Source organism: Chaetodon auriga, chromosome 21, assembly GCF_051107435.1.
Source record: "Chaetodon auriga isolate fChaAug3 chromosome 21, fChaAug3.hap1, whole genome shotgun sequence".
NCBI classification, from domain to species: Eukaryota; Metazoa; Chordata; class Actinopteri; order Chaetodontiformes; family Chaetodontidae; genus Chaetodon; species Chaetodon auriga.
The window spans coordinates 22,359,349-22,379,245 of record NC_135094.1 but is presented as its reverse complement, the minus strand read 5'-3'; the positions used below and the strand labels follow the sequence as shown (position 1 = coordinate 22,379,245).

At 41.7% G+C, this 19,897-nt stretch overlaps 1 protein-coding gene across 1 annotated transcript in view; it reads right to left on the bottom strand.

Annotated features, from left to right (window-relative positions):
* Window positions 1-19,897, bottom strand: part of cubn (cubilin (intrinsic factor-cobalamin receptor)) — a 220,026-nt gene that overhangs the window by 181,393 nt on the left and 18,736 nt on the right. Inside the window, exons 7-16 of the mRNA XM_076721417.1 lie at window positions 17,705-17,831; window positions 17,121-17,289; window positions 15,540-15,671; window positions 13,650-13,745; window positions 6,763-6,887; window positions 6,233-6,425; window positions 5,228-5,346; window positions 4,368-4,602; window positions 1,421-1,602; window positions 820-982 (exon numbers count right to left, since the gene is read on the bottom strand). Of these exons, the coding sequence (XP_076577532.1) occupies window positions 820-982; window positions 1,421-1,602; window positions 4,368-4,602; window positions 5,228-5,346; window positions 6,233-6,425; window positions 6,763-6,887; window positions 13,650-13,745; window positions 15,540-15,671; window positions 17,121-17,289; window positions 17,705-17,831 (1,541 nt within the window). The remainder of the gene's footprint in view (window positions 1-819; window positions 983-1,420; window positions 1,603-4,367; window positions 4,603-5,227; window positions 5,347-6,232; window positions 6,426-6,762; window positions 6,888-13,649; window positions 13,746-15,539; window positions 15,672-17,120; window positions 17,290-17,704; window positions 17,832-19,897) is intronic.

The following is a 19,897-nucleotide window of genomic DNA, read 5'->3' as shown; positions in this document are numbered from 1 at the left end:
CTGGATGTTTTGCAGACAAGATGCTCCGGCCCTATCTCCTCCCCCATCACCCCCCTACTCCTGTGAACTTTGTTTCTGGATCAGGACTCTCCGAGGTCGTCTCCACGGCTACGGCTGTGTTTTCGTCATCAGTTACCAGACGGCAGAGACAATGGGTTGGACTGAGTGGAGATGAAGTACACGGGCTTACACATACACACACACCAAGACACATATGACATGCACACAACCTCCAACTCAACGCCTTCGTGGCTCCCACCCCCCTCCCTCCCTTGTCGCAGTTGCGAGGCACTCAAATGTGGCTGCGTGCATGCGCCCCCAGTGTCTGTACTGTGACACCTACCCTCCCCAACTCCCCCCACCCTTCCCACATGTGCAAGTCCTTGAGATTTTGTTGTAATGTCTTACTATGTTGCTTATGTGCCGAGGTGTTTTATTTCCTAATTCCACACTGTTCCCCCCACTACAGGAGCTTAGTTTGGGAGTTGCTTTTTTTACCCTCTTCTTCCCTCTTGTTTTTCCTCTTTCACATCTAAGTAAACGGGGCGCTCTCCATGTGTGCGACCCACAGTTCTCCCGCTCCTGTCCTCCCCTGTTAAGTGTCACTGTCTTTTTTGTGTTTCTTGGACGGGATGTAACTGAAATGGAATTTCTCCTTCGGGGGACTAATAAAGGCATTCTGAGTTGTCTTGTCCTGTTACATAGCTCTCAAAGTGAAGAATAATCTTCCAATAAATGTCATGTGAAAGACATAGTTATGTTTTACATTGTGACATGGTATATACTGTAAACTCTTACTCAGTATGCACAGTTTCTTACTTGGTGATGTTGTGTATGTAATGTGGAAGCCTCGGTCAGCGATGCTGAAGTCAGAATGGAAGTGAACCCATGCGGCTGGGCCAGTTGTCTGCAGGGGGGCAGGGGTTGCAGTACTGCAGTACTTCTCCAGAACAGGATCTTCAGGTAGAAGACCATCCCGGATCTACAACATTTGGTCAAACAAGTCAATAAATAGAGCAGCTGTAAGAAGTTGTACATTATAGGCTTGTTGCATGAAGTATATGTCCAATATGACCAGTACCATACAGCACACAACATTACCAGTGTTATAGGATTTTGGATTCTGCAGTAAGAAGGCGTATAGGAAACCAGGTACACAATTGTTGGTTTTGAGCGAGAGACTATGATTAAAGACCACAAAAAATCTACCTGTAAAAAATGTTTTTCTTTTTTACTTATGTGAACATTGTTGGAGAGAGCCAGATAAACAGCTTGACATAAAAGTAATTCCTTGAATAGCTCTGCTTTATAGTACTTAAAAATAACCCGGTTTTACCAGACCCACACAATTTCAATTATATTTTCATTGATTTATTTTACTTAATGCAAAAATAATGGGTTATATAGTAGTATTTCTTACCTCTAGGAAGTCATAGTTGCAGTTAGGGTGATCCTCCAGACTGAGAGTCCCAAATGCAAAAGTAATGAGCAATCTGGGCTCCACTGTTACTGTCCAGTAGCAGTCCCGGCTTGGTGGGTAGCTTCCAGGATAGCCAGGTGAGTTAATGTTGCCGTAGGGGGCAGTTAGTTCCCCTCCACAGACTAAGATGAGAAGGAGAGTTCAGGGAAGGATGGACACTTATTTCACTTAGTCCTTCAAAACCCATCCATGTAGTACAAGTGTTTTCATTTATATAAAGCAGGGATGTTCACAGCATTTCAGCTTCAACCAGGTATCCGATTCTGACCACTGTAGTCACTTAATATAGGAACTAGACAACCCAGTCCTTGTTACTCTGACATTTTAAAGAAAGTGTTTGACTAGTGGTGATTTTAGGATTCACTGTGTGTACCCTTGTCTAAATGTAAGGGATATGTGGACGGTGTGTCTTGTGTCCCCCCCCCCCCTTTCCCTTTTCACCTCCATCTGTACCCTCCTTTGTCCCTTGATCTAAAGACAATGTTCTTCTCATTCAGTATGGCTTTCAGTTCTGGGGACACCCAGGGTGTGTTGTTTCAGGAAACACTATACCTTCCTGGTATGCTTGATAAGCTGATGTAGTCCTCCTTGTGTGGACTGCACAACACTTCCCAATTCCAAACAGTCCCTCAGTGCCATGCTGGACTCATCCGACTGTTTTCTCACATACTTTATGGTTGGTGGTTGTTTATTCACCATAGGTAATTTCCTATTGATTTCGAGCCTGTTCGCTCAGTACAGCTTTTTGAACACTTCCTATGCCAGACAACAACTTTTGGATCTAAGATTTCGATGCACAAGCAGTGTATTCGACAAACTTCAGCTCCCCCAAGAGATCGTCAGGACAGCAAGACCAAGCGACTCAGCTACGCTGACCGGAAGCGGCCGTGGGTGGCGTTGAGATCGTAAACAAAGGAGAGGGAAGCACAGAGGTCTATGGACTAAGCTACAGCTAACTCCACACCTGCTACCGCTACCCAGTATCCTCCTTGCCAATGTTTGGTCTTTGGCGAACAAAATGGATGACCTACAACTTTGGATCACATCACAGAGGATGTTTATGGACTGCAATGTGATGATTTTCACTGAAATATGGTTTAGCAACAGCATTCCAGACAACGTGATAGAGCTGCAGGGAGGCCACAGTTCCAACACACAGACTGGAGTTTTGACCTTGAACACTGGCATCCCACAGGGCTGTGTGCTAAGCCCTCTCCTCTACTCTCTCTTCACCCATGACTGCGTGCCTGTGCATGGCTCCAACTCCATCATCAAGTTTGCAGACGACACCACGGTGATAGGCCTGATCAACAACAACGATGAGTCAGCCTACAGGGATGAGATTCAGCAACTGGTGATGTGGTGCACCAACAACAACCTAACCCTCAACACCAAGAAGTCAAAGGAGCTCATCGTGGACTACAGGAAAACGAAAGGCTACAGTCACACCCCCATTCACATCGCCGGGGTTGAAGTCCAGCTTCAAGTTCCTGGGCATCCACATCTCTGAGGATGTCTCCTGGACCCTCAACTCCTCCACCTTGATAGAGAAGGCTCAACAGCGCCTTTACTTCCTGAGGAAAAAGTTAAACTGACTCATCAGATCCTAGTCAAGTAGCGCTGCACCACTGAGAGCATCCTGACCAACTGCATCTCAGTATGGTACAGCAGCTGCACAGTCTCTGAGCGGAAGGCCCTGCAATGGGTGGTGAAAACCACCCAGTACATCACCAGTGCCCAGCTAACTACCATTGAGGGCCTCCAGTGTAAGCGGTGTCTAAGAAGGGCACGCAGTATCAGTAGTGTCGCACATGTTTTTATGGTTTCATAGAAATTACTTGCACTACCTGCACCTACCTCATACTATTTATACTGTTTATACTTCATGCCACTTGCACTACTTACATATTTAAGTAAAATATAAACACATGTATTTATATTTTTTGGATATTATGACTATTTGCACTTCTGGTTAGATGCTAAACTGCATTTCGTTGTCTCTGTGTTGTCTCTTTTGTTTTGCACTACTGTTATCAATGCTAATATATGCTCACATTTATCCATTTCACCTGGTGCAATTTCTAAGTTGTATATTTCTCTCAACTGTGCAATAACACTATTTATTATCCATATTGGCAACTGTATTGTTTAGAAACTATATATATATTTCTCTCAACTGTGCAATAACACTATTTATTATCCATATTGGCAACTGTATTGTTTAGAAACTATATATAGTGTGCATATTCATAGACCTAGTATTTTCTAGTATATTCTCAGGTGCAATAGTATTACTCAAGTGCAATACATGTCAGTAGTTTTCTCAAAAGACTTCTAGCAATGATACTTTTTTTATGGCAGAAGGATTCTTTGGCATTTACTATTTTTTTTAATAATCTCTACAAATGTAGAGATATATAGTTGTTTTTTTCTATTCTGACATCTTTATCCCACTGTGCTTGCTCTTTGTATTACTTGCTGGCTGTAATGACTAAATTTCTTTCGGTCATGACCCAAAGTTCATGACCATAGGTGAGGGTAGGAAAGTAGATTGACCGGTAAATCGAGAGCTTCGCCTTTCAGCTCAGCTCCTTCTTCACCACGACAGACCGATACAGCGACCGCATTATTGTTGCCGCTGCACCGATCCACCTGTCAATCTCACGCTCCATTTTTCCCTCACTCGTGAACAAGATCCCAAGATACTTAAACTCCTCCACTTGAGGCAGGAATTCTCCCCCAACTGGATAGCGCAGTTAGTTGTAAATTAATTTCATTAAGTATACTGAAGTCTCACTAAATCAGAGGGTATTCTCAAAATGTAAGACCTCTCAAAATAAAAAAGTAAGATTTTTAACTTTAACCAAAATACATGAATCATCCCTACCTGGGTCCTGAGACTGCCAAGCAACGGTGAAGCCACGACCACTGACAGAGTGGTCAGAGCGAAACCAGAAATATAGTGAATTGTGGGAGCTGTAAAGCTCTTGTGGGTTATTTTGGCCACAGAATTTTCCAATTGTGTAAGCAGAGGCGCTGTCCCCATCATGAATCTGTAGGAAGTCAAAGTTGCAGTTGGTGCTGCTCTCCAGATGAAAGAAAGGAAAGGTAATATGCAGAATCTAAAGGAAGGAACACAAAATTCTCGGTCAAGATCTCGGTCAATCTGCAACATTTGAAATATAATCACATTTCCTACTAATGCTAACATTGCCAATTTATGCCTTTTTCTTTTAGTTGTTTTGGTATTAGAGCACAAAATTTACTCTCTGTATTTCAGCTGGTCTCAGTACTCTGAGCAACTCCTCATTAATCAGTAGTAAGCAGTCATTTTCAGCAAACAAGGTTTTACGAACAGTAGCACCTAAAACAAGCAAATATATTTCCCAGGAAGGCCAGTAACATTTGCTGACGAGAAACAAGACAAGGTTGATGATGTTGCCTCCTGATTGCTAGACCAGAAAGCATTCACTTGTTTAACGGAATTTTCACTGGGCCACCATATGATATATAATGTAATCATACAAAATATGTCTGATTGATTGATTGATTGATTGATGTAAAAAGGAGGATCCATTTGTTTAATCAAGAGATCCTCTACAGAAGGGTATTTTAATAGCTGAGAAGCTCCAACAAGCCAACTGTGCACTACCTATACAGAATAAAGAGATACAATAGATGCAGATGCAGCAAAGGACCACAAAAGGAATTTTCTTTCACCAGTAAGTAAGAGAGACTGCAACTGACCTTGTTTGCATCAGTGTGGATGACCCAGGCACAACTGATCTGGTGATCGTATTCCTCATGACCTGGGGTGTTGGGATAACTGAAGGAACCAGCAGGGCCCATCAAGTAACCTCCACACTCTGGAACACACATACACACTTACAATAGCACTTGATGACGATTGACTTGCTACATACCCCCACATGAAGAATGGGCTAAGCAACAGAGAGGGTAACAGATGGGTTGCTCTTGAATGTTTGTCTTTTTGTCTACAAAATACCTTTGGCACTAAATAGAAAAACAGGTAATTATGATTGGATAAAATGGCGTTTTGTCAAAATGAAAGAATAGTCTTATGTGACCTTTTAAAAGATGTGAAAAGGTTTACATTATGCTTACTTTACCCCTGTGCCCACCGCTCTACCTATCTTTACACCGCACTCCATATTTACAAATGTATTGGGCATACATGACCACATCAGGTAAAAACTTTGTGTTCATCATAAAATCTTAATTTCAGGTTTGTCAGACCAAGAGGAAAAGTAAGTGCATAATTCTTTTACTTTTTTTAAGCAAATTTTGGCTTGAAATGTTGTTGGCATATTTTAGATAAGTCTCTTAACAACACATTCAAACATTGTCTGAATTATTTTAACTGTTTTTTTAGCATAGTATTATAGTATTTTAAAAGTGTCCTAAAAAAATGTTTTCAGTATTGTAATTACATTACAAAGATTGGGGAATTTTCAAAAAAAATTTTGATTGGACAATATTTTTTTTCCTGGTAGTCAGGAGGATATGGGTGACAATAAAATAATTAACAATAATGTTACTAGTCCCTTACCACAGTCAATCAGCCTATCTAATCCCTTAACTTCTTCCTCCATGTATCGTTGCACATCTAATCTCTTCATCTTGTCTTCGCAGTTCCCCCCCCTCTTTTCAGCCCATCCCTCCCTGCTTCCTCCATTCACCTCCCCTCCTTCATCTTCCCAGTCCCTCGATATCTTCTTGTCCCACCAATACCTTGCTGAGGATTCTGGCAGAGTGGTCCAGTCCACTGGGCAGTGCAAGTGCATGTAAATCCATTAATGTTGTCAGTGCAGTTTCCTCCATTCTGGCAGGGGTTGCTTAAGCATTCATTGACATTTTGGTCACAGTTCACTCCTTGCCAGCCAGAGTTACAATTGCAGATGTAGCCAGGAGCCAAGATAGTGGCCTGTGACAGTAGGAGTGCAAAAGTCAGACATTCATGAACTTGCTGTTATAAAGGGATTTGATTGTGGGTTTTCTATTCAGGGGAATTTCAACATAAAAGCAAGGTAGGCTTTATCAAGCATTCAAAGACTCATTCATGTCCACAGCAGTCTTTGGATATGCACAATACTTGTTTGGAGGAATCAATTCAATGTTGGCTTTGCGCTTAGAATATTACCAGCCTTTAGCTTTAAAATAAGTGATTGTACAGACAGTTAGAAACAAGATCCATGTCAAAATGGCCACATAGCACCCTGTCATGTCTGAAAAAACATACATACACAGTCAGACACACTCACCACACACTGTCCATTGACACACGGGTTGTTGGTCTGACATATGTTGCTGGTCTGGACGCAACCTGCTGATCCATAACCATTGCCTATATAGCCTGGAGGGCAGGAACATATAGGGAGGCTTGCTCCTGGTGGATGTCAAAGAGTTGAGTAAGAAGTATATGGGTATGTCTCACATTGCACATCTCACTCTTAAAAAAGCACTTTTGTAGGAAAAAAAAATTGGAGGTACAGTAAATACTTGTGTTGGAAACAGATGCACATACCTCTCAAAATCTGAAATACACACAGTTTGCAAATCAATACCTTCAATAATTATTCAAATCTTCTGAAATGACAGTCATTTTCTCATTCTCAGCCCGGTCCCTCCAAGCAGTAGAGCCTTCGAACCCCTGCAGAACAGTCCACCAGAAGCTGATCAAGTGGCCTTCAGCTAACAGCCAGGTAGTGTGGTCACAGTTTGACACAGACGTGAGCCAGATCTTGGAGACGGCAATCACAGTTAGCTATGCAGCCCAGAGGTTTGGCCACGTTGAGAGTAGGAACATCAAGACCAACTACACAATGAACTGTAGAGTCACCCAGATTCACAAACTGCGTCAAGAACTCCGAAGCCTCAGAAAACAGCACAAGGTGGCTAGCGAAGAAGAAAAACAATCACTCACTGAGCTTCACAACATCCTGAGGAAGAAGCTCATAATGCTGCACCAGCAGAGTGGCACTGAAGGTGGGGGAAGGAAAGAGCAAGGAAGTGCATCGCTTTCATCTCCACCCCTTTTACCTTCACCAAGAAGCTGCTGGGGGACGAGTATAGCGGCAACCTCATGTGCTCAACCAAGGACGCAAACTCCTTCCTGCATAACCCTCTAAGCGACCCAGAGAGAGACCAGGAGCTTGGACCACAGAGGGCCCTTATAAGCCCACAAACTCCAACAGTGGACTTTGTAACGTGGGAGCCCAGCTGGACTGAGGTTTGGGAGGTTGTGAAGGGAGCCAGAACAGCTTCAGCCCCAGGCCCCAGCGGTGTTCCATGCACTGTGTACAAGCGCTGCCCGCAACTCCTTTAAGTTGCAGGCTAATGGAGGTGCACAGAGGGTGTGTGGATCCCCAAGGAAGAGGATTCCAAGAACATCAGTCAGTTTAGAACCATCTTGCTGCTAAGTGTTGAAGGTAAGATTTTCTTCAGCATCCTGTCACAACGACACCTCTATTCAAAAGGGTGGGATCCCTGGAATGCCCGGCTGTTTGGAACACACTGGCGTGGTGACACAACTCATCAGGGAGGCCCGTGAAGGGAAAGGAGATCTGACCGTACTCTGGCTGGACCTCATTAATGCGTACGGCTCCATACCACACAAGTTTCTTGAGCTCGTTCTTCAACGACATCATGTTCCCAGCAAAGTCACAGACCTTATTCTGAATTACTATAATAATTTCAGGCTGGGTGTCACTGGATGTCACAGCAGGAGTCACAGCAGGGACAGGTACATCAAACTGGCACCGACTTGAGAAAGGCATAATAACAGGCTGCGTCATCTCAGTCATACTTTTTGCCCTTGCCATGAACATGATTATGGATGACCTGACTGTCACCACCACATCTGTCCCAGGCAATAGATGGATTCTCCAAGGCCGAGAGAAGCTCATCACCTGGGCAAGGATGAGCTTTAAGCCAGCAAAATCAAGGTCTCTAGTGCTCAAGAGGGGAAATGTAGTGGACAAGTTCCGCTTCTCACTGTCTGGAGCCACTATCCCATCCATCACAGAGCAGCCAATTAAGAGCCTCGGGAAGTACTTTGATTGCAGCCTCAAAGATTCTGCGTCCATCCAGAAAACCACCAAAGAACTTGAGGACTGGCTGATTCAGGTTGACAAATCAGGTCTGCCAGGGAGGTTCAAGGCCTGGATTTATCAGCATACCATCTTGCCCCAGACCCTGTGGCATCTTCTGGTGTACACAGTACCAATAACAACAGTCGAGGCCGTAGAGAGAAACATCAGCAGCTACCTGCATAAATGGCTTGGTCTACCGTGCAGTCTGAGCAGATCCACCCTGTATGGCACCAGTAACATCCTGCAGCTCCCATTTAGTGGCCTCGCCAGGTGTCCAGAACATGGGAAGTCTTGCAGTACAGGGAATCCAGGGGTCCAAAGGTGGCATCGGCTGGCATCCAGGTGCAAACAGGCAGGAAATGGTGGGCAGGCAAAGCTCTGGAGGTGGCTGAGGCAGAAGGCACTCATGGGGTCCATAGGCACAGGGCATGCATGAATTGGCTACTTTCCGGCAACCAGGATGGACAAGATCAAGCTCAAAGAATAACAACATCTCGTTCAAGAGGAAGTGCAGGCAGGCGTGGAGGAAGAATGGGCTAGCAAGCTAGCAGGATGGTGGGAATGGGGCAACAAAGAGCATGGACTAAACGGGAGAATGTTCTGCAACGAAAGATCACCTGGTCCAACATCTGGAAAGCAGACCTCCATCACATCAGGTTTTTAGTCAAGGCTGTTCACAACATCCTACCAAGTCCAGTCAACCTCCACATCTGGGGCAAAACAGAAACACCATACTGTCCCCATTGTCCAGGATGGGGATCCCTGGAGCACCTCCTCAGCAGCTGCCCAAAAGCCTTTGGAGACAGGCACTATTGCTGGCACCTCGACCAGGTGCTTAGGGCAGTTGCTGACAGCATAGCCACGGCCGTCAACACCATCAAGGGCCACCTCAAGGCAAAGACCAACAGGTTCCACAGAGCCAGAGAAAAGCCCAACACTCAACCACGGGCGAAGTCTGGCCTCCTCACCTCCGCCACTGACTGGCAAAGTGCATCTTGGCAAACAGCCAGGATAACTTCTACAAGGCTCTGACCAGACTTGATCATATCAGACTCCACCAAGCAGTTGATCATTCTGGATCTCACAGTGCCCTGGGAAGAGCCAGGATCTGATCAACCCTGCTCAGGTCACCTGGACAAGGGTGTCTCATGTTGAAAGACCCGAAACACCCAGTGATCCCAGATTACATCACTGATGATGTGTCCCAGCGCATTCACAAGATGTATCTTTCACTTATAAATAAGCCTAAAAAGTATTCTATAGTAAGCAGTAAATTGATTCATATGTAACTCAATGCATTGTGGGATTGTTAGCAGAAAGTAGTGTATGTGACCTGGGCACTACTTTTGACATTGCATTGAGGGAATTTGGGCAGTCAAATAAAATGGTGGACTGACAATGTGCACTTCTTTTCAAGTGCCCACTTTGTATTTGTTTGTTTAATGATGTAAGGATTTCCTGTTTACTATTTATGGACTTTTTATTTTTCCATTTTACCTAGTTTGTGTTGATTGCTCTTTGAAGATGAAAATGTTACATGATGTGTCTGAGCACATGCTTAATGAAGACACCACATTAACATTCCAAATTGTAAACCGCTGTTGTTCACTGAAATCCAACCTGCAGTCGAACATTTTGGCAATATTATGTACTGAATTTGAATTATATCATAGGCTAAATTTGTGTAAGTTTTCCTTTACCATTGTTCTACTTTCTCTTACAATGCAGAATAATGTGATGGTGGTAGCTGTTGTAGGCTAGTGAAAAATGACACAATTGAAAAATAGTGTTCAACCTTGAGTAACCATGAAGATCCAAGTCTCTTCCGTTTCTCAAAAGCGACATACACCGATCAGACATAACATTAGGATCACCTGCCAAATATTGTGTTGGTCCCCCTTTTGCTGCCAAAACAGCCATGACCCGTCAAGGCATGGACTCCACTAGGCCTCTAAAGGTGTGCTATGGTATCTGGCACCAAGGTGTTAGGAGCAGATCTTTTAAGTCCTGTAAGCTGCGACGTGGGGCCTCCATGGATTGGACCTGTTTGCCCAGCAAATCACACAGATGCTCCATTGGATTGAGATCTGGGGAATTTGGAGGCCAAGTCAAGACCTCAAACTTGTTGTTGTGCTCCTCAAACTACTCCTGAACCATTCGTGACCAACCATGAGAAAACTAGCAACAAGTCGGCCCAGCACAAATTGTGTAAACAAAGAAAAATCATTTAAAAAAAGTGATTTGTTAGTGTTGTTAGACAAAATGTTAGTGATTTTTTTTTTTTTTAATTGAATTTGAATTGTTTTAGAGGAAATTCCCGCTGGTAGCTCGGTCCTAGTTGGGAGTGTGGCGATTCAACAGTAAATTAGCATACTGGCTTTCGTTGGCTATTCACGTGCTTCTGTTCTTTTCTCTGCTTTCTCTTCTTCTCAGCTGCACATTAAAAGGGCACCACATGGCTACTTATGCAGCCGCTCCTGCATATAAAGTAGGAAGCTGCATGTGTTTTCATCTTTGAGTGAAGATGGACATGGAAAAACGCATTGCTGAAGAGCTAAATCATGGCTGTTACAGGGCAAATCTTTGGCAGTACTTCTTCAACAAGACTGACGCTTCTGGTTATGCCGACGCCGATCTCACTTCTGATTCTGAACCCGAACTAGAAGATGAAGCTGAAGAAATCGACGACAGCGACTGCAACGAAGAATCCCTCGGCCTCACAGTGGAGGAGCTGGAGCGTAAGATATCAGAAGCTATATCTACTGTAACATTTGAACAGACGTACAGCAGTCCTCCGCGTTGACAGCAATCCGTGGGTGCAGGTGAGCATCCAGGAGAGCTGGCAGGGTGGCAGCGGACTGGTCCAAACGGGTATCCAGCCACAGAGTGTGGAGAGGAGCTACAGGAGTCCCGTACAGGTGCGCCCTGTACCAGCAAAGCTAGCTTCTGGCCATGGTGGCAAGGTAGTAACAGTAGACATGTAGAGACTATTAACTGCTGTTTCGGTGTTGGAGTGTTAGCTCGAACAAGCCGAATCTAACAGATGGGTTCAAAGTCCAGCATTCATATGCTACAATATGTAAAAAATCGATATGAACGACAAAGTAGCGAAATACAGTGGAGGAGGCATGGCAGCAGTTTGCCAGCGGTCCCTTATCCTGGAAAAATATGTTACGTTAGTGTTCATTCAAAGTCACATACAGGGATTACAGACTGTTTTTTCATGCTAGATGCTATGGCTATACCTTACATTGTTTTTAGCTGGCTCAGTATTGTCGTTTTAAAATGCAAATGATATGCATACCGAAACTTATGTTAGATCAGATGATCATATTATAAGCTGTAATGGGAGGTTTAGATATGGTAATGTGAGTATCTGCTATTAATTTGAATAACACATCAACCTGATGATGTGCTTGAATAATGTGTGAATAACACACCTATGGGTACATGAATAACACACCCACGGGTGAATAACACACCTTTGGGTGCATGAATAAAGTATTATTCAGGGGCTTTTGGTAAAAAAAAAAAAAGTTCCCATTTCCATTTGATAATCATTGTTCAAACTAGTACAATAGTTTCTGTCCTGCAGGCTAACAGATACTAGATGTCACTGATAGCTAGATCAGTAAGGAATTGGACTTATGTAAATGAGATGCAATGAGCAGCACTGTGTTACCTGGCTCCCCTGGTAGGTGAGAATCTTTCAGGCTGGATTTCTCACTAAAGTAGTTTGAGGAGTGCCTACATTCAAATGGCCACATCTTCAAATATTTTCAGATTTCCATGTGTTAGACATCGTTGTTGCTGGTTTTCTCGTGGCTGGTCACATTTCTGTTTTTTGGCACGGCGCATTATCCTGCTGAAAGAGGCCACAGCCATCAGGGAATACCATTTCCATGAAAGGGTGTACATGGTCTGCAACAATGCTTAGGTATGTGGTACGTGTCAAAGTAATATCAACATGGATGGCAGGACCCAAGGTTTCCCAGCAGAACATTGCCCAAAGCATCATACTGCCTCTGCCAACTTGTCTTCTTCCCATAGTGCATCCTGGTCCCATGTGTTCCCCCAGTAAGCAACGCACACACACCTGGTCATCCACATGATGTAAAAGAAAACGTGATTCGTCAGACCAGGCCACTTTCTTCCATTGCTCCATGGTCCAGCTCTGATGCGCATGCGCCGTTTGTTAGCATTTTTGGGAATGGACAGGGGTCAGCATGGGCACCCTGACTGGTCTGCAGCTATGCAGCCCATATGCAACAAACTGCAATGCACTATACATTCTGACACCTTTCTATCAGAACCAGCATTAACTTTTTTTTTTTTTTGGCAATTTGAGCAACAGTGGCTTGTCTGTTGGATCGGACCACATGGGCCAGTCTTCACTCCCCACATGCATCAATGAGTCTTGGCTGCCCATGACCCTGTCGCTGGTTCCTTCCTTGGACCACTTTTGATAGATACTGACCACTGCAGACCAGGAACACCCCACAAGAGCTTCTGACAGAGTTGTCTAGCCATCACAATTTCGCCCTTGTCAAACTCGCTCAAATCCTTATGCTTGCCCATTTTCCTGCTTCTAACACAACAACATTGAGGACAAAATGTTCACTTGCTGCCTAATATACCCCGCCACCTGTCAGTGGTCATAATATTATGCCTGATTGGTGTCTTGGTTTTAGCACTTGATTTTATTGAAAATATAAAATTACCCACGGGACACAAAAGCCATCTTTTTGGAGTAACTGTCTTTTTCCTCTTTTTTTTAAATTTTTTTTATTTTAAGCTGGGAAAATAAAGACAACCCTCCCCTGTTCACCCAAAAACGTCACACTATCCTCCCTTCAGCAAATTAACAACATATATAATTCTTTCTTCTCCCTTAATAATATTTGTACAATCCCAACTGTCATCTATTTGTGAAACACAGTGTTGTGATGGAATTATGTATGATTGTCTTTAATTAGTTTAACCACAAATAATATTCCATATGCCCTATCCCTTATGAAAAATATAGTGATAAAATTATTAATATGTTTTGTTTTTACCTGGGCTGGAGGAGCAAGTAGCTAAAGGGTGACAGCCTCCATTATTGGCAGCACAAATACTCATCTGGGTGCATGTTATCCCATCCCCCTCATAACCTGCAGAAACACAAGAATTATCTTTAAAATCAGGCAGATGGTGACAGTTTCTTTTTATTTCTGGTTAAACTGGTCAGATTTTTACTGTGGTAGTGGTTATTTGTTGCTTTCATTGCTCAGGACCCATGGGAGTCTCAGGGGAGTCAGTCACCTAAAAGTTTGACTTGCTCAGGGGAGAGCATCACAGGTTGTTTTTAGGCTCTCTACATCTATTGTCAACAAGAAGAGGCTCACCTTTAACAGTAATGTCACACAACTATTTTAAAATTTAAAAAAGATAGATTATTTGTTCTCCAGGATGTGTCAGAAATATTCAGACGTTGTTTGGATTTGTCATTCTTCTTGTCAGAACCAGCCAGTCCGTTGGATCAGGATGTGCTGATACATCCCTGGAAACCCCTGAAACTGCCTCCTGTATGCCTTTCTTCTGTGTAAAGGTCAACTTGTGGGCCTCTAGTGTTGTTCCTTTCCTGTATAGCCCAAGTTTTTGCAACTGTTTCTGAATCAGGGGTTCTTAGTCTCTACTACTAAGTTATATATTGCAGCCATCTTGACTCAGCAGGTTTTAGTTGGCAATAGATAGTAAAGCTTAATTATTTGGTGGGTTGTTTTCTGGAAGGGGTTCTGCAATTGAGACACCTGCATATCCTCATTGTGCCTGCATGGGACTTGACCCCTGGACCTGACTTGATATGACTGTCTGGCTATTGTATCCGTGAAGTGAATTAGTGGGCTTCATACTTTGTCTCTTGCTGTGGAGTGTTTGTGTGGGAATTCTGATTGGTCTGATGTTACCTTGTGGCTCAAACTCTCATTTCTTCCTAAAAGGCTCTCAGCTTTACATTGAAATCAGCCTCTCAATCAGCCACAACTAATCCTGCTCTGTGGGGTGTTCCACTGATTGACATCTGTAGGTCTTCATCCTGCACCACAGGAAGAATGAAATGCAACTAAAGTGAAACCTCAAAAGACGGAAGATAGCGAGTGAGTGCGGAAAATTTCGAGATTTTTGGAAAAATGAGTCAAGGTGAATTGCATTTGCTTAATTTGCAAGGAATCCATAGCAGTGATCAAAGAATAGAATTTCAGAAGACACAATAAAATTTAACTTCAGTCCTATGCTTTGAACACTGGCACAGAGGACAAGCTATCTGCAAGAATTACCCAAAGAACCACTTCCCCACGGTGGCCCCTACCACATATTGGACTCTGTGGAAGGAGATCTGATCCCTCTATATAGTGTATAAAAGCCTCCTTGTAAGGTAAAAACACAAAATGAAAAGACGATTCTTATTTTCTGGTGATTATACACTAAAAAATAATTATGAATATTATATTCCATTTACTGCTACTGGACATTTAGATCATCTCTCTTAAACTATTGACACAGAAAACAAGATTTTACTATTTCTGGCAGAACTTGCAAATTTACACATAGCATAGTAATCTTGTAAGTTGCAACTTATGCCATGAACAACAATCAATATTTGACTATTTATGCCTGTTCTAACTTTACTTATTTGCAGAATTACACATAACATCACAATAAATAATGCTATGTTATAAGGAGTCAAAGCCCAACTGGGCTAGGGGCAACAAATTTGACACAGAGCATTGGCTCCCAGTATAATTTTTTTTATTCATGCTCTTCTCTGCTGAAAGCGTCTGCGCATCAGAAAGTCAGAGAAAAAAACACTTAACGCTGCCAAATGTCACTTATGCAAGGGGCTTGGACCCCATTAATACCTATCTGCTGGTCTAGTTACATTTGTAACTCTTTTTCTATCCTCATACCTGGAGGGCAGGGACCACAGTAGAAGGAGCCCATAGTGTTCAGACATTGCACCATTGGAGTGGTGGAGCAGCTGGCATTGTCAGTCAAACATTCATCCACATCCTGACAGCTGTAGCCATTGCCTTGCCAACCTGAAACATAATACAAATAATGTATTATAATTTACACAAATCAACATTTTTTAGACTATACATTAAGCTACTATACATGAAGCTACATTTAGCTACATTTAGAAGTGTATATACATATACACACTTGTATATGTATATATATTGTGTGTGTGTGTGTATATATACACACACACACACACACACACACACACACAGTGACAATTCACAAAATTACAGTATGAGGTATATTTTTTTCCAGTTGTGTGTATACGCAACAGTGCAATTGTAATGTGGCTAACTCATTTTGGCGACTTCCTTTTTTCATTGCAATTTGTTCTCTACGGCTAGAATACCAACCCGTGACTCCATCAGAAAGAAGGCTGAAGCAGAATTAATACAATTTTAATAGGATGAAAAAATGTTAGCAACTACAGCTGGGAGAGACATTTATCACCTTTAAAATGAAGAGGGCAGTTCACTTACGGTTCAGGAGGACGATCTATGGACGTATGTTGGTGACAAAAGATTTGAGAGAGAGCGAGAAACAAATTCAGATGCTACTCAGTCTGTAAATCAACCTTTGGGAGCACACAGTCAAGATGCAAAAGGAATTGTGTAACTTATTTGAGCCAGCAACAGGGATTCTCATGCTAGTAGTCATCTTTTGGTAATCTGAACTCCCTGAGTGTAAACTCATCTTTTCAATTTGATTTTTAAGTGATGGGCCATCCTGCTACACCCTTTTTGCTACTTTCAAGGTTGAAGGTTCATCTTTAGTATGCAATAGAGATTTGCAAAAATGAAATACTATTTAATATTTCAAATTAGAACAGATTAAAACAATTAAATAGGCAATAAAGTATAACAAATTATCTCAAAGTTGCTCTAAAGGAAGGAATAATTATGGACAACTAAATTACACTTAGTAAGAAGATATACAGTCATGCATGTGCATATATATGTATGTGTGTGTGTGTGTGTGTGTGTGTGTACAGGATATACACATACAGTCTGGTTACTAAATGTAGTTTCTCATACAGTAGTTACATTGCTGCATTGCACTGCATCTAAAACAGAGATGGTCTGACTTCACCTACAGATGCAGTCAGTTGCTACATTCGGTTCTGTTTGGACATTTCTATTCCTTGCTTATTTCAGTCCTTTGGACAGCCTAGGGGCATAGTGGTGGCCAGTTATAGGAGCTGGAAAACTATTCCAAGACTCTGATTGCATCCTCAATTAACTGTTTCAGCCCAAATTGCTCCTGCTCCAAGCCTGTTTTCTCAATTTTACTATACTCTTCTATACTATACTATACTATACTATACTATAATATACTTTAATATACTTTAATATACTATACTATACTATAAGATTCATTGTATGCTTCTGGTCTCAAAGTCACAAAGTCAGTTAGCCCACCCCAGCACAAAATAAGAGCCTAGAATGAGTTGAGTTATTGGGTGTTACCAGCAGGACAGCCTCCACAGTAGAAGGAACCCTGAGTGTTGTAGCAGGGAACAGTGGGGTTGGTGGAACATGGTTTCTTAGGTAGGTTACACTCATTCACATCAGTCACACAGGCCAAGTTCCCAGCTGCAGCCTCCCAGCCACTCTCACAAATACACTGGTATTTAGGCTGTTTATAGAGAAAAAAAACAGTCACAGTGTGAAAATTCTGTAAACCAAAATCATATCTACAGTAAAAAAGAATCATTGAAACACAACAACAAAATGAAATAATACTGAATTGTGATATAAGAGCAGTTGTTTCAGGTAGGTCACAGGCAATTTATCCTTCCATTATACTGTGCTATATAGGTAACAAAAACACAACCATACAACAACCTATTTTGTTTAAACTTGTGTAAACTTGTTACTTGTGTCAATTTTTGTCTTTGTTTTTTTTTTTGTTTGTTGACTTTGTAAAAACTACCTTCAGTATAAATTACATGTAATTGTGTGGATTTTCATCTTCTCTGTTCAGCTGATACTGTGGATTCTGCAATATATTTTCTGAACGTGTTAAGTGGACTGGTTAGGTGACTGGTTACCTGTCCAGGCATATCCCGGTCTGCATCGATACATGTGCCATGTACACACAGGTCCTGTCCTACATTCCTGCAGTCATCAAAACGCACAGTACAGAGAATCCCGGACCATTCTGGAGAACAGTTACAGCTGCACAGAAACCGAAATGGCAAAAATGTTGGTAGCTATAATAATAATAATAATAATAATAATAATAATAAACTTTGTTTGTATAGCACCTTTCGTATAGGAATTGCAGTTCCTGTAGCCAGTAGCATTTGCGCTGAAGGCAGCTGTCAAAACTGACTCATTGAATGTAGGCGATTAAAGGGCAATTCCGCTGATTTTTAATTTTATCTCTATATCTATATGAATTAGGGATATAATATACAAACTGACATGGAACATTCCTGGAGCCTCATGGCAATTTTGTGATAGAAATGTCACCAAAATGCATTTTAATGCAGAAATTAACTTAAAATATTGCACTTTCCTCTGAGAATGTAATGTCTATAGAATGCCTGCCATTTTTTTTATAGAAACCACCATAGAAAAGTAACAATAGAAACCAGAAAGATCTTCATCATAACTAACAAACTAAAGATCATACATTAACTTAACAAAGATTATGGAAATAAAAAAATATATTTCTGACTGAAAATGTCTTTATCAGTTTGTAGACCACATTGTGGGGAAAAAACACACAAGTAAGCAACAGTTCTCCGGGGCAGAAGCACCCACGGAATGGTCAGGTAGGTTGAAGGTGATGGCAACTCAAAGAAATGAGGACGATTGCTACAACAGCAGAATATCACTATGCCATTGGAATAATAATAATAGACTTTTTAAATTCTAAAACACAGTAATAATGTTATTTCTTTACTAGTATAGCCTAATACAGAAGAATCAAAGTATAAATGAATATAATCAAAAATAATGAAGTCTATTGTTTAAAAAATAAACAAATAACAATGGATTTATTTATTTTTTAATCAATTATCATGATTTTTTCAGGAAAAAGGCAAAGGAAGCAGTTATGGCTTTAATAATAATAATAATAATAATAATAATAATAATAATAATAATAATAATAATAATAATTTAGCCCTTCACATAACCAATCAATTCATTATTCGTGTAATTAAAATAAAATAATGTAACAGTCTGCAATAATTCTGCTGGCATATTGCTTCTTGGTTTATGCGCAGAACATTTTGTTTTGACAAATGCAATGTAATGTTATTTATTAACAAGGCAACGCTGTGGCCAGCTATGCCTCATGGTTTAAAAAAGTTTGACTTTAGGTCATGCATATTGTAGCCTACCATCTAACAGCCACATTTCTCTTTTATTTTGAATTTCTTCAGAGCAGCACCAACAACAGCAGTAGAAGGAGTAGTGGCAGCAGCAGTTGAGTAGCATACGTGCATAAGTTGACTATCATCTAAAGTTCTTGTATTAAATGGTAATTATTATCAAAGAATTGTAAGCTAAGACACTGGAGAATTTGTCAAAATTGTCATTTGAACTCTAATGTTCTAGTGAGTGTTTTAGCTTATGGTTGCTAATGTTAGTAGGTCTACTAATCAACCCGACATAGCCTGCTAGTACACTGGTTTTCAAACAGCCCCTATCGAAATCAAAGGCAGTATACATGTTTACAGTTTAATCTCAAAACATCTGTGAATCTTCGGATTTTTCCCAAAAATGCAAGCTAAATTAGTTCAGTAGCCACACGTGGCTGCGATTGTAATTTGCTGCCCAGCAGCTTTTTTTCTTTTGTGCCTGTGTTAGACAGACATTTGGTTGTATATTCAGTTCTTACATACTGCCATTGTTTACTCATCTGCTCACCAGTGCCCTCAGTACTTTTCCAATCTCAGCCATGCCCACCTGCCTGCTCACCTGATCACACACCTGAGACTCATAGCAATCAGTGCAATATATAAGTTGCTCTGCCACACTCACTCTTGGCCAGACTGTCATTGTTCTATGCAAGACTCTCCAGCTAAATTTCATGGACTGATCTCCCATTGCTGACCCTGCCTGTTCTCCTGTTCCCCGGTAACTACCTTAGCCTTTTGTCCCTGACCACTAGTCTTGCTTTTTGTTTCCTGGATATTGTTTGCCTGAGTGTTTGGTGTTTGCCACACCAAACACTTACAGTGACTCTGAGACTTTTGTATTCTGCACATCCCAAGTCTTTGCCGGCATGT